General features: G+C 42.0%; 3 protein-coding genes across 4 annotated transcripts in view; 1 reads left to right on the top strand and 2 right to left on the bottom strand.

Annotated features, from left to right (window-relative positions):
* Positions 1-1,690, bottom strand: part of LOC113167253 (formin-like protein 13) — a 31,816-nt gene extending 30,126 nt beyond the window's left edge. For both annotated transcript variants that reach the window (XM_026367696.1, XM_026367697.1), the window contains exons 1-2: positions 1,493-1,690; positions 570-689 (exon numbers count right to left, since the gene is read on the bottom strand). In XM_026367696.1, the coding sequence (XP_026223481.1) occupies positions 570-689; positions 1,493-1,564 (192 nt within the window). In that variant the 5' untranslated portion in view covers positions 1,565-1,690. The remainder of the gene's footprint in view (positions 1-569; positions 690-1,492) is intronic.
* A 3,575-nt stretch (positions 1,691-5,265) lies between these two features.
* cd40 (CD40 molecule, TNF receptor superfamily member 5) lies at positions 5,266-9,508 on the top strand. The gene is made up of 9 exons (XM_026367698.1): positions 5,266-5,415; positions 5,971-6,055; positions 6,510-6,632; positions 6,727-6,873; positions 6,955-7,048; positions 7,342-7,400; positions 7,777-7,878; positions 8,014-8,036; positions 8,928-9,508. Exons 1-9 carry the CDS (start codon positions 5,377-5,379, stop codon positions 9,228-9,230), a joined length of 975 nt encoding a protein of 324 aa, XP_026223483.1. The 5' UTR covers positions 5,266-5,376; the 3' UTR covers positions 9,231-9,508.
* A 777-nt stretch (positions 9,509-10,285) lies between these two features.
* On the bottom strand, positions 10,286-12,464 carry irx7 (iroquois homeobox 7). Its single transcript, XM_026366807.1, has 2 exons — positions 12,159-12,464; positions 10,286-11,918 (listed from the first exon to the last, which is right to left on the bottom strand). Exons 1-2 carry the CDS (start codon positions 12,384-12,386, stop codon positions 11,145-11,147), a joined length of 1,002 nt encoding a protein of 333 aa, XP_026222592.1. The 5' UTR covers positions 12,387-12,464; the 3' UTR covers positions 10,286-11,144.
* Positions 12,465-18,516: the final 6,052 nt, after the last annotated feature.

Below are 18,516 nucleotides of genomic sequence, written 5' to 3'. Positions count from 1 at the left end.
AAACTGGTCAGACACATTTATTTTCAAACCAATCCAGCAGGCTGAGCAGCAGATAAGACTGATAAGGACACAAAGCTGCAACTCAAGAGTTCAAGAAGGTGATTCACAAAGCTCTGGCTCTGGTTTTGTGCTGGAGCCACTGCGCATTGTCAACAGCTGCCAAAGCAACAAAGAGTGATGTAGATGTAGGCCCTTGCCCTGGAGTCATGGATTTTTCCCGCTACCAACACCATGGTTTTTAATCTGCCCAGGCCCGCACCCAAGTCTCTGAGACATTACTGCACCATATTTCTGTTTGTGTACAGATTAAACGAACAAGACACGGCACGCTAATAAGTAGCAGACAGACATGCGAAGCGAATAAGAAACAAATAAGAAGCCTATGGCACTTTTTTTGATTTGTATATTAAAATAAAGTAGTAAAACCTATTTTCATTTCTATTAACATAGTCAGTATGATCCAGTTCCCCATTCCCCTCAAAATAGAACACAGAAAAATCTCCCATACTGCAACCCACTGTAATCTTTTTGTGATCACACTGTGAAAACCTGGTATAAAAGAGTCTGACCTCATTATTCGGGGTCTGATCTTTAAGCAAGTCCTTCCTGGCCAGCTTCAGAGCACCGTCGATGGACAGCTCTCCGCTCTTCACCTTGTTCATGATGCTCAGCTGCATCTCGTTGGTCAGCTGAAATCACGACAACCCAGTAAATGAAGACACATTTTGTTAATGTATGGTGAAAGTTGTGTAGTGTTTTTACATCATGTCTAAGAGGTTATGAGAAGGGTTATTGTGAACTACGCCTGCAGTATGTGAACAATTCTAGTTCCTATTTTTCATTATGATTAGGGGGCAAAATACAGCCGAACACAGGACTCATAGATTACTAGTGCATGACCTTTTTAAAAAGTGTGGGGCTCTCGGAGGCCTTTCAAAGCTCTTCTATTTAGCTTAACGCTTTCAATACTTCACTGAAGTATCCTTGCATGTTCACTGACAAGACAACTGATTTTCTCTGCTTCACAAAGTAACTAATGCTTAAAGAGGAACTGCTGCACAGCGAAGCCCAATCAACATCTGCATCTGTTAAACACATTCTATTTTTGGAACATGCTGCCTTCCTTATATCAGTCACTGTCTGTCATGCTTCTGGGTAAGCAAGTGTTCCTGTTGTGGGGAAACACTGACTGCAGGGAAGTCAGGTAAAATTGAGGAAGTGAAAACATGGTTGAGGGGCTCCCATTGAATGTATCACACTATGCTCTCCTGGTACCGCACACATCTGACGTTAATGAAAGCAACAGGGCTGTTTTCTCTGGAATCTGCAGCACAGTAATGCTTTTGTTAATTAGTGACTCATCTGTGGAAGCTTTGATTTTGCTCTTTCATAAACATGGTAGATTAGACCCTGACACATGGTTAAGGAAGAACAACTTGATTGTCTGATCTGACTGGACGTCTTGTTTAAGTATGGAAATAAAAAATCTTACCTGTGGCACATCTTTGCTGTGTCTGTCCATTCTAGATAGATTGTCTTTCTTTTTTGACCCTAAACTTGGCATCCTGATGTTTTAGATTTCACTTAGAAAGCCATTCAATCCAAGTGTTCCCCTGTTCTAGCAAAGCTGTAAGGTGGAGTATTTGTCATGCAACACCTAGACAAAGATCTGCCTCTCTGACCTGAGAAATGAGAAATTGCTGTGATTTGTGTCACTCACTCTTACGCAACCCACTTTCAGGCTCAGGTTTCAGACGCCCTTCCAGGTGAGTGATTGCTGAGCCTCGCCCACTGCTACCCAGCTCTCTGCAGACCGCCTACATGTCCCCGCCTGGCGGACAGTGCACCCATATCTGCTGTTCACTCTCCTTTATCTGGGCCTGAGGACTGCAGGAAGCCTGTAGCCTCTTAAGAACTGCTAACTATCAAAGGACATAATGTTATATAGTTAGGTGCTGACATAATTATTTAGGGCCTACAAGGTTCAACAGTTTGGTGGTTTGCAGGATTGGTGGTTCGATTCCCAGCTCCTCCTCTTTATGTCAAAGTGTTCTTGGGAAAGACACTGAACTGAAGTTGCCCCAGCTCCTTCCGTTGCTGCTGTACTGTCATGAGTGCACATCAGCAACACAGTCATGCAATTTATATCTATTATGTTTATCTATATGAACATACTTAATAATAATAATTTAGATGTACAGTTGCTGACAGTAAGACTGTCAATGGAAAACATAGAAAATATTCATATGGGTTAAAGTTATATATAATAGTCATATTCTTATTTTTTGCTTTCCCTCTATATTGATTATAATCACAATATACATAATACAATATACACAGTTCTCTAGAACTGCCTTTTTTCACCTGAGAAACATTGCTAAAATTAGGACCATCCTGTCCCAAAGTGATGCTGAAAAACTAATAATCAGGCTCCATCTTATCTTAAAGACCTCATAGTTCCTTATTTTCCAAGCAGAACTCTACGTTCTCAGAGTGCAGGTTTACTTGTGGTTCCTAGAGTTTCCAAATGTAGAATGGGAGGCAGAGCCTTTAGCTACCAAGCCCCTCTCCTGTGGAACCAGCTCCCAGTTCATGCTCCTCTCCTCTCTCCTTTCTCCTCTATTCATTTAAATGTCACCATTGTATGTCATTAACTTTGTGTCTTCTCTCTCCTGTAGTTGTGTTTCCTCCTCTCTGTCTCCCTCTCTCTGTTTTCCTCTGTATGTATCCTCAGCCACGAAGTTGTATATCTCCAGACTGCAGTTACTGGTTCTACCGACCTGTCCAGTGTTCTTGCTGCTTGTTGTTGTTTGTTGCCTGCTGTTCTTCTCTCTTCTCTTTCCACTCACTCCAACCAGTCGAGGCAGATGGCCGGCCACCATGAGCCTGGTTCTGCTGGAAGTTTCGTCCTCTAAAGGGAGTTTTAGTGCCTTGAGATGACTTCTGTTTTGATTTCTGTGTCAAATCCACAAACTGAACTTTTAAAAAAAAATTTCATACCATACATACATACATACAACATAAATGCATACATACCATGTAGGCTAACTTCATCTCTTCTGTCTCATTTTGTTTATTCATGTTATTATTTATGCTGAACTCTAAGTACTTTCTATTAACTATTTAAAACAGGATAAGTACTCTACATTTTGTTGTACTTTTAGATAATGCAGGCAGTGACTTTTCACTCAGTTTACTTGTTAATGGTAAGCTGAATGGTTACAAGTCCCTTAACCCAAATGTATTGTGCAAATGTATTTAAAAAAACATTAGTTATGCTTTAGTCATTTTTGCTTTCAGGTAATGATCTTGTTATTTTAATTTGTGTGTCTTTTTTATAATGGCAATAATAATTCATAACATGGGCACAAAGACTATGTGTATGTAATGAAACTGAAGTTAAAAAAAGATATTTTTAAGATAAAATAAACATCACAACATGACACCCTTTCCTCTGGTATATATATTTTATTGAATGTCACAGTTAACAGAGGAAGTTACATAAGTGCCATAATATAATTATTTTCAGCAGCCAGTTACAGTTACCATGAGTAATCAAACATTAGTGTGTATTACATTACCCATATTCATTTGATAAGATTCCATTTGTTCTGTTTAGGCCAACCTTTACCCTCTGGAAACAGGAATAACAGATGAAAATGGGTACTTTAGGGTAACTCTGTTGTTCTACTGAGAACAATCCCTGTCAGAAAGACTGGTAAAAAAATGTAACATAAAGCAAACACACAGTCAACTTTTTAAAAAAATAAGGGAAATTATCATCACTATCACACAGTAACTCTAAGGGAATTCACCCATTAAACTTACTATCACCATCACTGTAGTTTCAACAGAACTCTATGCAAAACTGCTCAGAGCTTTTATGAGAAGTGTGTCGACTGAAATTGGATTTTATCCCAGTGTCTAATTCTCCAACTAAAAAGCTGAAAACTATCAAAAGAAGTAAAAGCACAAGGTCGTTTGTCAAGGAGCTAAGAAGCACATTATACGAGCCCCTATTTGTTACTGCCAGGACAAAGTAATGTGAACATTTAACATTTTCTCACCAGCGCATTACTCACACTGACATCATCACTTCATACCAGATCCTGGTCAGTTAGAGTCAGTACAAAACAAAAAAAGAGGAAATATCTCTCCAGCTCATTATGACCTTCAAAAAAAACAGATCAGGTGTTTCCAATGAAATGTATGTTTGTTTGTTTGTTTGTTTTCAGGTTTCAGGGATGGCAAAGGATTGGAGCCAAGAAGTTGTTGATTCCACTGAATAAATATTGTTTCTGAACCTGAGGTAAAACTTTATATTTTGAATATTAGGATCAAAACATATTATTGTGAGGAAAAAGCCCAAGATTTGCAGGTAGAACTGTTCTCAGCCTGTACTCCACATACTGCAAAAAAAGGCACAGCGTCATATTTCAAATCCACACGGAAGAGATTTTGAAAGGAATCAGTGGGAATTCCAGTCATGTCAGTGTTATGAGAAATGAGGAGCTTGTGCCGTAATGTCAGGAACACATGCGCAAGAGAATCCAACTATCAGCTGGTTCGATTCTGTCGGGCAAATGGACAGAGAGGCACAGCAGCTTGAACATGTTGACTGATTTCAAGTGTGTGAATGCTTGGGTTCATCGCTGTGACCATGCAGAAAGTCCCCTCGATGAAAACTTTATGGGGAATCCCACGCAGTGTGGTGGAGTTTTAAGTCTACCACAGAACGAAATGTGTGCCTGGAAGCAATGAAAACAAGACATTTGATCCCTCTAGAAGATTCCTAAGAAGTGAAACACGTTGTCATTTTAATGATGTGGCAATAAGGACAAAACGTGGTACACCCCGTGTTATTTACCCCAACAGCTGAATCCACTGCACGTCAGTGCAGATGAAAACAACTGACTTACGTGTGTTTGCAGATTGTTAAGCTGCTCTGCTTTATTCAGATTTGATTAAAGGCGATGCATTAAACATTAGGAGAGACTGAGCAGGCTACTTGAGGCAGCTCCAACAGTAAAACGCTGGCTACACATGAACGCACCAGCACACTGACAACAAACGGGTCGTGCGCTGTATTGGAGTATTTAACGCCATCTGAACACGTCTCCTGCGGATATTCTCCTTTTTTTTTTTAGCTATTTGGGTATTTTGCCTCAGATCCATCTTACAGGAAACGGTCACTTGCAAAAAAAAAAAAAAGAAAAGAAAACTTACAGGGGAATTACGTGTTGCGCACAGCTCCTCCCTTTGCGCAGTAAAAGAAGAGCGACAACAAAGTGAAGCCAGTGCGTCAGTGTGGAGACGGAGCAGCTGCGCGCTGGGAGCTGGGAGCTACAGAGCTACGGAGCTACGGAGCTTTTCAAGATGCATTTATTACCGATTGTGACTCTGTGGGCTTGTATGGTGAGTAGGCTGATACATGTTTTGAGTGAGGACTTATTTTTTGACCGCCGATGACACACTGAGGCTGAGGTTACGCGGGCGCAGGGAGATTCGTGGCGGTGCCACATAGTGTCACCTGCTGTGTTACAACTTTAGTGTGTTACGCACTTGTATGGCCGAGTGTCGCATTTTTGCTGGAAATGGTGCATCTTATTTCAAGGTTACGCCCTGTAACGCACATCTTTCCCAACGACGCACTTTCACTTTCGTTTTGGTCGCAGCAGGAATTAAAAGTAGGGACTGACTGACTGACTGACTGACTGACTGACTGAAGCCCGATACGCAGAATAATGGGAATAAGAAGAAAATGGCCAAACGAGGAAAGAGATGCAGCTGTTGTTACTGACAGTCACATTTAATAGATTGTAGAAGATTTGGGACTTTCCACCACACCCCCCACAGTCTGGCCTGGAGGAAGTGAACCAACTGTCATTAGAAACCCCACTCTAACAGAGAGAGCACCCAACGCCTGACTGCTCCTGATTCCCAGTATGTGCTGCTCTTGTTGTTTTGCAGGTGGCGACCACACTTCAACTACCACATTGTGACCCAGCAACTCAATATGAAGAGAGTGGCCAGTGCTGCAAAAAGTGTGGTCCAGGTAGGCACAGCACAGCTTGTTGCACCGTGAGACATGTCACCTCAGGGACAGTGGAGCGCACACACACAGACACAAGTCAGGGTCAGCTTGGCTCTGTTTGTTGAGTGTGTGGGTCTCACTGACTCATTATAACACTTGTACTTTTGCTTTCAGTTTGCTTCCCTCTTTTCCACAGCACATGATAGGAACTGTTCAGGATACAGCACACACCCTATTTCTTTATGATTGATTTTTTTATGAATGATACCGTATATGAACAAACATATTAATTAATAATAAACTAATCATTGGCTTAGGAGCAGGTTTAAGGAGGCACATACAATATGCTCATTCATTTCCCAGCTTCCAAGACGCTCTCATCAATGCTGAGCTTAGCATCGTTTTCATCAAGACACGCACCCCGTTTTACTGTTGTGTGCTGCATAGTGCTTCATTTTTTATCTTTGTTTTACAGGGACCAGAATGCCAGAACTTATCTCTTGTAATGACCCTCAGTGCACAGACTGTGCAGAAAATGAATATCAGGACACGTTCACGCGTGAGAACAAGTGTAAACTTCAGAAATTCTGTGACCCAAGTACGTCCCCGTTCCAATACATTAGCAGTATTTAATGAGAAACTTGTGATCGATGTATCCCAACTCTGAACGTGTATCCTTCCTTTTGATTTAGACTCGAACTTTGAGGTTCCCGACCATCGCAGTAAGACAGAAAAAGTTGACTGCAAGTGTAAGCAGGGATTCCACTGCTCAGGTCTGAATTGTATGACCTGTTTGGAACACGCAAGCTGTGGTCCAGGTTATGGAGTTCAAACCAAAGGTACGATACATCTTTTTATCACCTTTATTTGTGCAGTGTGATGAATCCCTTTGTATTTTGACAATTACATTTGGCTTTCAGGTGATAACCATCATGACACGGTGTGCCACATATGTCCTGAAGGCACTTTTTCCAATGTTAGTTCAATGGACGCAGACTGTCAAAAATGGACAAAGTAAGTATTAGGACACCGGAGCTTTTTACATGTTACATAGTGTGAAATGACCTGTCAAGCAAATAGCAAACGTCTAACTGGACAGTGAGACACTAGTGGAATGACTTAAAAAAATGAAGTGAAAGTCTGTAGCTGTCGACCACATAGAATTAATTAATGGGAGTGACATGTTCACCATAACTAAAACATTAAATCTCTTAATATCTAGTGTTGCTTTCTTTAGTTTGTCACCATCTGACCTGAGTCATCTCCACCTCCTTTAACAGTGTGATTTGTTTTTTTTTTTTGTGCAGGTGTGGGGATGGATACTATGTTCAGCAAAGGGGCACGAATACGTCTGACAACATCTGTGGTGAGTTGTGTGTAGGCAGAGTCGTGCAGCTGTGTGGTTAGGGGTGGTGTCGTAGTCAAAGCGAAACCGTCAGTGCAATGAGACTGTACAAAAAAAAAATAATAATCTGTTGGTCTGTGGTTTGAGAGTGGGTTTGAACAGTTTCACTTACACCTTATTTACAATACGTGTGTGTGTGTGGACTGTTGGTCTTTGAGTATATATGAGTTATTAAACACACACACACATATAGAGTTAAAAAGTAAATACAGACTGAAAAAAATATTCTTTTCTCTACAACTACCTCTTTGTGCTTCCTCTGCTAAAATGGAAATATGACATATGCTGAAGTTCCTTGTTTATACAGTTGTGGCTCATCGTTCTCTCTTTTTTATAGCGGCAAAAATCAGCCCATCGAGGCACAAGATTTGGTTCAGTGTTGCTGGCGTTCTGGCTGTGATTGCTCTAGTTGGATTTGTCCTCTATTGGAGGTGTAGAGGTACGCTGTGCTCTAAATGTTCTGAATGCTTTCTCACATATTCTCTAACATATTCTTTATGTTGTTAACATCTCAATAATCCACTTCACTCAACTTCTCTGTGTTTTTTTTCTCTTTTGTTTTGGGGAAAACCAGGAAATGTGAAAGACAAAGTTAAGGTAAATGTGATTTTCTTTCTTGCTTTGCCAAATCAGTCTCTCTTGTATAACATGTGCTGGTACTTTTGATTTCTCATACAGTATATGAATGTATAATGTTCTCAAAATGATGTATTGTACTTTGAGGAACACATTTTGGGAAAAAGGATTATTATTCACCTTCTTGCAACAAGTTACACCAGATTAGAAAGCTACTTGTGAAGTTACTTGTAATATGCTGAAGTAATTCCTTGTCATATAACTGTGCCTTTACTTATTAGTCAATTAGTATTGGTTTAACAAAGTTATATTATCATCAGCATTAAATTCTACATAGTTTACTTTTGTAGTTGTCAGTTAGAGATTGTACTTCAGTACTTTTACTTAAAATAAATAATAAATTTAAAAAAAATGGTACTTCTACTTGTAGTGGAGTATTTTTCTGGGCAAGTACTTGTACTTTTACTCAAGTATGGAGTTTGTGTACTTTGATACTTGTTTGTGTACTTTGGATACTCTGGATGTCCCGTTTTTATCTGAGTCCATGTTAGCATAGATCAGAATAAAGACAGTGGGAAACAGTGGCTGGCTCTGTCTAAATGAAACCAACTTATCTAAAGGTCACTACTGAGGAGACCTGCCCTGACTTCTTGCTTCATATTTAACAAGTCGTTGTGCACGTGGTATTAATCTTATCATCTAGCTCCCAGCAAGAAGGTGAATAAGTATATTCCTCAAAATGTTGAACTGTTCCTTTAAAAATATAAGCTATTAGTATTTAGGATTGTTCAGCTCAGATGTAGCAGTGTTCACGTTGTTATTTTAGCCGACACTCAGAGGAACTGGAACTGTATAGGTCTGTCGAAACCGCCTAACACCTAACACTGTGATGTCCATATTTCTATATTATAGCACTTTTGTGATAACGCACATCAGGAAGGAGAGCAACAGGAGACCCCGACAGATACCCGTATAATGATACAGCCTCAGACGGATGAAACAGATCCCATGTTACCTGAACCGGAGTCCACTCAAGAAGAAACGAGTACACCTGAATACGGGATGACACCGGAGGAAAACCTGGATGAGGAAAGTCAGGCCAACTTCACTGAAAACGGAAACTTTGTGACACAGGAGAAAGGAAAGTCAGAAATACTCTCCCGACAAGAATCACAAACACATTCATCAGTACAGACTAATGTGAGTAGTATGTAAGGATGAATGTTGCCTGTTGTTGTCTCATATTTCACTTGTAACCTAAACATGTATAGATGTACCGCAAGTGTTAACATTACTGTTTAAATCATGTGAGGAAACTACAGGGAACAGATTGGGAAACATATTGTGACATTACTGCATTAGCTGGTAGCATGTTGTGAGCTGGACTGTTGTTTATGACTTTAGTTTTATTTTTGTCCTGTAAATATTGTGTTTGTACTTAATTCAAATGTGTGCCTGTTGCATTTCGTAATTAAAAAACCCTTGCATTAAAATGTCTTTTGTGCGTGTATGTGTGTGTGTGTGTGTGTGTATGTGTGTGTGTGTGTGTGTGTGTGTGTGTATGTGTGTGTGTGTGTGTTACCATTTCAAATAAAATCAAGATATTTCCCATAAAGCTTTAGGGGATCCAAACAGGAGGTAGAATGTAGCTGAATTTATCCTGTATTAACCTCTATTTAGGGAAATTGGCACTGTTAAAAGCACGCTGAAGCACTCACAAGTAGTTCATCTTTGAATTGTAGTCATGCTGTTGAGACAGTACTCACTGGTTAACTTGACTTTTAAGCTTCAATGTTGAATTTTATGTAGAGATGTAGAGAAGCTCAGTGACATCAGTCAGAACCTCGTCAGAATATGTGTGAATGTATCACAGTGAGTAAGAAGAATAGGAAAAACAGATGTATTTATTTATTTAGTTCATTAGTTAGTCACAAAAGTTATTTTAGTTAGTTTAAAGTCATTTTATGACCCATTCCTGGAAACTCCTCGTTTAATGGCAGACCTCGTGTTGTAGTTGCTCTTGGTGTCCTAAAGGGGGAGCTGCTCCTCTACGTTAGACTGACTACAGTGTCTCTGCAGTGTCCAGCAGTGGCCCACTGCTGGACACTGCTGGACACTGGTGGACACTGCTGGACACTGCTGGACACTGCTGGACACTAGAGATAAAAGAAGTAGAAACGTGTTGTTGAGTAACAAACGTAGAAACAGAGGTTTTTTCTTGTCCGTCCAAACATTTCAGGACTATATTAGTATCTTTGGAGCCTATTCATCAGTTTGCTTTGAGGGACAGGGGGCAGATAAAAGCTAATCTGCCCTGTGTGTGTTCCCGTTTGTAGGGATTTGCACGGAGAAGTGAGGCCGGGAGACAACTGTAATTCAGGCCTGTTGCTCCCTGAGGCTTTCTCATTATCCCTGGATTAATGGAGGTAGGTACATGGAAACCTGGGCGATTGATGGAGAACAATCCCTGAACACATTAACACCTTAACACAGCTGCTGCTGCTGCTGCTGCTGCTGCTGTGTAAACTCCTTCACCTGCAGCCAAAAGACTTCTAAGGAGTTCTTTAGGGATTTAAACATCTCTTTTTATTATTATTTCTTATATTTGAGGTCTAAAATTCAAAGGTTTCATATGAAGGATTACTGGACCAGAAGCCTGTTCTGGAGGATTTAGTGTGCTTTCATATGCAAAGTGAGGCCAGTTCTTTCTTTGTAGCTTTTCAATTTACATAGTTAAACCGACTTGTCATTGTAGCCTTAGAGCAGAGTTTTACTTAATACTGAACACAACATATAGTAGAAATAATTCATGCCATGTGTGCAGCCTCCATTAATAACAGCCTTAAAATGAACCGCAGGACAGGAAACACTTCATTTCTCCAGAAGCTGGACTTTATTTAAGCAAAAATATTTCTTCGTGATTAGACAAAGGGAACATAATTTACAGGCTGATGCTGGAAAAATACATCTACATTTATTTACAACAACACCACATGTTTAGTCTTTGGTCTGTCCACAGATTTTCATTGCATCGCAAACTCCAGGAGCTCCTGATCCCGTCCCTGAGGTTTGACAGGTTAAAGTGCACAAGATACGGAAAATGTCTCTAGTTCGTGTCTAAGTGTCCTCTTAGACTATTTCATGAGTGGTGTAACAAGAGGGAACAAACAGTCCGGTTCTTGAAGCCCACTCAGCCCACAGCTTCCCAGCGGGGGGGTACATGTGCTCCACAGGTCTCTTCACGGTCTCTGAGGTCGCGGTCTCCGCCAAAGACCAGATCTTCGGCTTCTGACTGACGGTTTCTTTACTCTCCACAGATGGTGTGTGGTCAGAGTCGCTCGTTTCAACTTTCTTGACAAGTGCGAGCTCTCCATCCTCGCGCTCGGCGCTCGGCTCCTGCTGCGCCTCCAGGCGCGCGGCCGCGTCCGCGGCCGCTGCTGAGCCGTCCAGCGCGCTCTGGACGCGCTCGTCGGCGTCGGCGCGGTCATCTTGAGACTCTGCCTCATCCCTCTCCTCCAGGTGACACTTCCGCAGGGAAACCTCGTCTTCGTCGCTGTCCCCCTCCTGCTCCTCGTCCTCTTCATCGGACTTGCCCTTGGACGCCCAGCTCACCCTGTTCTCCTTCTTCAGGCGTCGCCTCGCGTTGGCGAACCAGGTGGAGACCTGCGTCAGGCTCATTTTGGTGATGATGGCGAGCATGATCTTCTCGCCCTTGGTCGGATACGGGTTTTTCAGGTGCTCGTTCAGCCATGCTTTGAGCGCCCCGGTGCTCTCCCGCGTGGCCACCTTTGCGACTCTGCCTGCATCCTCGGCTGCTCCGGGACGGTAGGGGGGGTAGAAAGCCCCTCCGCGGGCCAGGAGCGCCTGATGGTAGGGGGAGGCCTTCAAGTCGAAACCGTTGTTCTGGGAAATAAAGAGAGGAAATGTAAGAACAAGCTGGAGAATATTTCAATCCTCAGTTTGTTTATGTAAATAACAAACAGCAGCACAGCTCACTGTCCATGACTCAAGGGTTTAGTACAATGAGCTGTTACTGGAACCTCAGTGACTCAAAGGCAGAGTGAGATTTTCGTTACAAGCAGGAACTGAAACAGCTGAGCTGTGAGTGAAATGACTGGATCACTTCTCCAATTGGACACTCACCATGTGTGCGATGTGCCTGTGGTGTGTGTAGGGGAGAAAGTTGTATCCCTGTAGTCCTGAGTACGCTATGGGAACTCCAGCTGCCATCGCTGCCAGATGCTGAGCTTGCTGCTGGTGCTGCTGCTGCACACCCGGTGGACATCCCAGCACCGGGATCTGATATCCAGCCGGCATGCTGATGTTCCTCTCCAAGAAGAAGTTGCCAAATCCAGTTTGTGATGCGGGCATCTTTCCTACGTCCCAGCGATTCGGGTTTGAGTGGCAATCAAACGTCCTCGATCTATTTATACACACCCAGCTGCCTGCGTGCGTGCGTGCGTGCGTGTGTGTGTGTGTTGGGGGGGGGGGCGGGGACATCCCACTGCTATTGACTGACAGCTATGTTCAAAAGAGCCACAGCTTTTACTGACAACAAATCCCATCAAAGAAGACCAGCGCTGTTCCTTTTTTTTTTTGCGTTTGCGCGGAGAGGCTGAACATGTGCTGCCCGACGCAGCGCGCTGATTTCTGGAGAGAGCCGGTTTTTAATTCAAATGCAACCTTTTCTTTGGAGAAGTCCATCAAGACTCATAGAATTGACGATCAGCTCAGTGTAACAAACATGCATGTCACATTACGTCAAGTCTTCAGCTATATGTCAGTTTTCTTATGCGTCATAGCGCAAAATCGGACTTTTGTGCATTTCAAATCTCACACAGAGCAGGCTCAAACTTTTCAAAATAATACAAACACATCAGTAAAAGCAAGCGCAGTTTAGATTGTAACTATTTTTTATACTTTGTATTTAATTTGGTTCCACTTCAAGGACGTCTGCAGCCGTTTGATGTGATTCTTTTTTACGACAGATTTAACACTTCTCATGTCTGGCACTAATCGGCGGAGCGCTTAGAAGACAACCTGAATTCGGTTAACAACATCCTGCCAATCTCTACTGTCGCTCCTGACACTTCATCACCTACAGATCTGTAGATTTGTGAATTGAATTAAGTTGATTTAAGTTGTTCACAAAGGAAAAAAGGAAAAAACCTTTTTACGCGTAAAAGTGTTCCGTCTGCAAAATATATTTTTTAATTAAATAATGGATCGAAATGAATGAATCGTGTCATTCAGGTGCTCAAACCTGCGAGAATATCTTTTTATTTGTTAATTTATTGAGAGAACCATAACAAACTGCCCTTTTACACGTCGGATGGTTTTGTTTTGAGTGCAGCGCAACGTTTCAATGGCCCTAATTAAACGAGGTTAAGTGAAACAGGTGTTGACTAATGTATATGATAATTGTGAGATAACAGATGCTTGTGTGTGTGTGTGTGTGTGTGTGTGTGGAGATGGGGGTTGTTAGAGATAAGGGGGGGAAGATTACACTTCTTATTCCACGACCTCCCCCTCAGCATCAAGTCCTTCAAAAGAGGAGCTCAGTGTTTGTGTTCAAAGGAGCACCTCCTCTTATCTTGCATACATTTTGATTGTTATATTAACAGTATTAAGAGGTGTGAGGCTGGTGGTGATGTTGGTGGGCTTTCTAGTAAGTGTCAAAAAGTGCAGGTTTGATGTCTGAAGACCTTAATTATTTTTCAGTTTTAAGCATTTAAACTTAGTTTGCACTTTATCTAAAACATGCTTTTAGAGGTTTTTTTTTGTTAAAACATCTGTTTAATTTCTCCTCATATGTAGAGACACACATGTTATTTACAACCCAGTTAAAGGTTATGTAGAATTCTGATTATGTGCATTAATCTTGTCATGTGTCTTGTCAAATCATGTGTTTCTAAACATTCTTTAGATATGTGAAACTGAAAAAGGATAAACTGAGCTTGTGAATGCCATAAGAAAGGAGATGAGCCGTGAAACATAATGTATTCTTTCGTTGCAGAAAACTCAGGGGTCAGTTTATTAGCTCCACCAAGCTGAAACTGATGCAGCCGCCGTGCTGCATTCAGGTGTTAATGTTCGGTTTTTGTTGAAACTGCTGTAGAGAGGTGTTGATTCCACGTCAGCGTGAGCACTTGGACGGCTGTCGTTTGTAGAGCTTGGACGGCTGTCGTTTGTAGAGCTGCTGAACTGTACTGTGAAATACACACACACACACACACACAAGTTGCTTCAGTGTACTTTCATGTGTCTTTTATGTAGGCTGCAGAATGGTGGATCAGACAAAGGCAGATAAAAATGGAGAGATCTGTGAATGCAAATAAATCTAATTTGATTAAAAAGGAATTTAGTCTCTGCAGAAATTAGATTCTTACAGAAAAAAGAAGAGTTGTGCAGTTGATACAACAATCTCTACTAATTAGCTTTAGATCCATTAACAAGCAGCAGTGAAATATAACAACGTACACTTACTCCAGTACTACACTGTACTTCTACTTCACTACATTCTAGAGGCAAATCCTAACCCTGTCCAAAAGTACAAATCAACTACAAATTACTGCACATCAGATTAGTGCCTGGCTGAAAGCTGACATAATAAAACAGCATAATAAACCTACATTTAACATTTTGTCTATTTCAAATAGTTTGGATCAGTCACAGGCAAACTTGGAAGCAGCCTGATGGGCTAGTGCTAGTGAGAGATCCTGAAGGAAATGCTGCTGATTAGTCCATTCATCCGTTAGTCGATCCACAGAAAAACTGTTTTGATAACTAGAATCATCATTTCAGTCTTTATTTCAGTCAGTTTGTCAAATTACAACAACGAGTGCAAGTGGTTTCATCTAACATTAAAAAAAACAACTGGCTGAAATACTGGGTACCTGCTCTTCAGTGAACTAAAGCCACTAAGAAAACAGCAGCCGTTGAACTTGATGCTGTCAATGACGTCCACGTCTGCTCCTGATTTCTTGAACAGACTTTCAAACATGGAATGAAAAAAGTTCCAGTGATTAAATAATAAGGTCAAAGATTTGTGTTTGTGTTGCTATAGACACTTTGCATTAAACTAAACAAGAAGCTGGTGAAGCTGGAGTTGAATTAACTTACATAACTGGGGGTGAGGGGGGGTAGCAGTTAAAGGGAACAGAGGAATTTATTTGGGTGGGGTCCACAGAGCCTAGAGCAAATTTGTACAAGAGCAACAATGGGGAGACTAGAGTGCAAAGAGAAGGAGGTTTATTCCATCAGTGGTATACATCTCCCAACACAAACAGCTCAGGGCATCAGCCTTTGTCCCTCCTGTAGAACCTCTTTACATTCTCTTCCTCTTTTGGCAGCTCCGTCACAATGCAGGTGTTGGCCCTGCTCTGACAGGTCGGGTCTACGCTGTTTGCTTTTAGGATGTTGCCTGTTTACAGGAGAGAAAAGTGACCAAATGGAAGATGATTGTCCTCAGCACCAGGAGAGATACAGTACGAGATAGCAAACTAGCTTCACCTCTGATGCCTCTGTTTTGAAACTCTGTATTTATATTCTCCTTTATCTGCAGATCTTGTGCATATTCCACATTACAGCTCACTAAACACACTGTTAGGTTAAGTAAGGCCGTGCACAATGACAGCGGAAGGAGCTAATGAGCAAGTCAAGACAATGGGTTTAGGTCAGACCTCAATTACAGGCTATCGCCTACCTGCCGATTGACAAAGGGACTACACATGCAATTAGAATAGCTCATGGGAAGGTGTGAACAAGACAACAAAAGCCTAAAGAGAATCCACAGAGTCCTCGACACCTATTGCTTGTTAGTTTATATTTACAGCACTCGATAGCGGAAGGAGAGAAAGTTGAGAATCCTGGTTGTTGACCTGCAGGAGGGAGCGTCTTCTACTTTTAATGTTTTCTGGGAAAAGAGCTTAGAGGTAAAATAAGGTTAAAATAAGCTCACATTGTTTTCTACAGTGCTGAATTAAAACAGAACCACAGATCCCCAACAAAGACCATTTGAAGGCGAACTCTGAGGAGACTTCACATATGGAAAAGCACAGAGGCTCATTTGGCAGCGGTGAAATAATGGGCTCCCACCATAACTCCAATTTTCCTCCCTAATGGGATTTTCCTGGGGCACCAACACAAATGGAAAGATGTAAGCAAAGTGTGAATGTTATCAAGCTCTCCCACCTCTTTGCTATCTGACCCTCTCTTCCCAAACCCCCCTCCCACTCTTCATCCTTTGTCATTACTCTTATCAGGACCATTCTATCATTCTTTCAAACTAGTAGTGGCGCTGAAACCGCTTGCAAATTTAAGTATGTCTTTGTTTAGGGCCGGGCAGTGGCCCGCCTCCCCGCTCCCTCCTGGGTGCAGGCTGATTGATGGCCCTCTGCTGGGTGAGTGACAGGCGGCGTTGGTTAGGCACTGATGTGCTGGTGTGACAGCTGCTGCTGCTGCTGCTACTATCTCCCTGTGTTGGGGCCCCCAGGATCTCCCAGCTAGAGGCCTGGCCCAGTTTGCTGGGGCCCGGTCGGAGCAGCTCCCCGGTGTGCTCGTTGTTGCAGAGCAGCTTGTTAGCTCGCTGCAACCTGTTCACGTCAGGTTCCATTTTCCATTTGTACTTTTGCTCTTTCCGTACAGACACCTATTGCATGTCAGTCCACCCCGGAGAAGATATTCCTCCTGTTCTATTTGTTTGTCTTTTGTTGTTGTGAGGGGTCAGAGGACACAGAGTGTCATTTGTTGTACAGATCGTAAAAAACCCCTTGAGCCACATTCATGATCGGTGATATTGGGCTTAATCAATATCTAGGAAATTGACTTACTTGACAAGTATCTTCCTACTGAAATTCAATTTTTACCCTAATGGGTCCCCATGGAAGGTTTGCACCACACATCCCATCTGTAGAGCATAAAAAAGGGCAAGGGTCTAATTGTCTCCACCCAAAATAAAAACGTTTGTTTTCTATCTTTTTCTTGTTATTTTAAAAATAAAAGTTTCACACTTCATGACCAGGAGAGTTATTTGCACTTTATCATTTACAGGATAAATTGTATTATATATTTTATTTGAGCGTAGTATAATAGAGACATTTTTAATCATGAAGACATTTAAATGCAGAATATATTGACATTTATATTTTTTATTCAATTTAAACTTTTACCAGGACACACTCAGTCATCCTCCTACAGCTCTATACACATTTAATGAAGGAACACACTATAAATTAGTTGAACACAGCTGTGATTATTAATGTGGCCTATCTATCTGTACTATAAACATAATAACTTCACAGGGTTGCTGAATGACCACCCATATGTCCTTACACTGCGTCATAAAGCATTTTTATTGCTACGTCCAGTCTCTCCACTTGTGAAATGATGTAAAGCACATACACAGATGCCATTTCTCCTCACCTAAAACACTTGGCGAGCAATAAAATCAAACAGAGAACAAAATGAAATTGGAAAAATCCCTGAATTTATTGTCAATCTGCAGTGTTTTTAGCTGTTAACGCCCTCTAAAGCAGGAGGTTTTGAGGAAAGTGTCGCCTCGATTGGATGCATAAACTGAACAAACTGAAGTTCGTGCATCTATTATTTTCTCCCTGTAGCCTCACAGAGAGCAGCTAATGAGGTTATTGGGCATCTGTGACATGACATCTACATTTTGGCCTATTTGTGAAACAATGGTAACAAGGAAGCCGGGGACATTGGGCTCTGTGTTTTCCAACTCAAAATAACAAAGCCAAGCAGGCGCTGGTGGGAGGCTGTGCTCTCATGGAAATGAGCAACCGAACCAACAATGTAGCTCCTAATCTCTTCAGAGAGAGGAATCAGTTACACAGCAGTATGCACCCCTCAATGCTTTTCATTAGAGTCAGCGTGCTATTGAAACAGTCACTACACCCCCCCCCCCAGCTCACACACATACACACACAACCCTCGTGTGTAGCCTCATACATGCACTAGATACAAGGTAGCCCCCCGACAACAGAAGGGGTTGAAATAAGTGGGGCAGAGGGTGGTATGGGGGTGCAAGGCCTCAAAGCATGGGATTAGAGTTAATGTGCCCTCCCTGGGTTATAATCTCTTCAGAGGGGGACTTTGTTTGAGGGGCTTGAGGGCAGTAAGATAAGTATCTATTACAGAAACTCCCTCTTATCCCCTCCCCAACATCCCCGCTTCAAGAATGAAGCACAAAAACACTTGCCTCTGTTCCCCTCTGTGTCGTCTGATATCCAAGACCTAAAAGCAAGTGCTGCCCTTTTCAGCTAATCAGGAATTAAGGTCTAAAGCCGTATGGAGAGTTAGCAGGGCCCATATTTACTCCATCTGTAGCCCACAAAGTCAGGTAGTTAAAGTAAGATCAAAGGCGGCTTAAAAAAACGGGGTTATTGTCTAGGAAGAGAGGGAGCATTATCACAAGTCGGAGGAAGTGGAGTGTGAGCAGCCACGTCGCTCCGTCCAGAGACGAGAGCTGACATGATGCTGA

This window comes from Anabas testudineus, chromosome 7 (genome assembly GCF_900324465.2).
Source record: "Anabas testudineus chromosome 7, fAnaTes1.2, whole genome shotgun sequence".
In the NCBI taxonomy this organism is placed as follows: Eukaryota; Metazoa; Chordata; class Actinopteri; order Anabantiformes; family Anabantidae; genus Anabas; species Anabas testudineus.
Note: the sequence above shows the minus strand (reverse complement) of the source record. Positions and strands in the feature narration are given on the sequence as shown.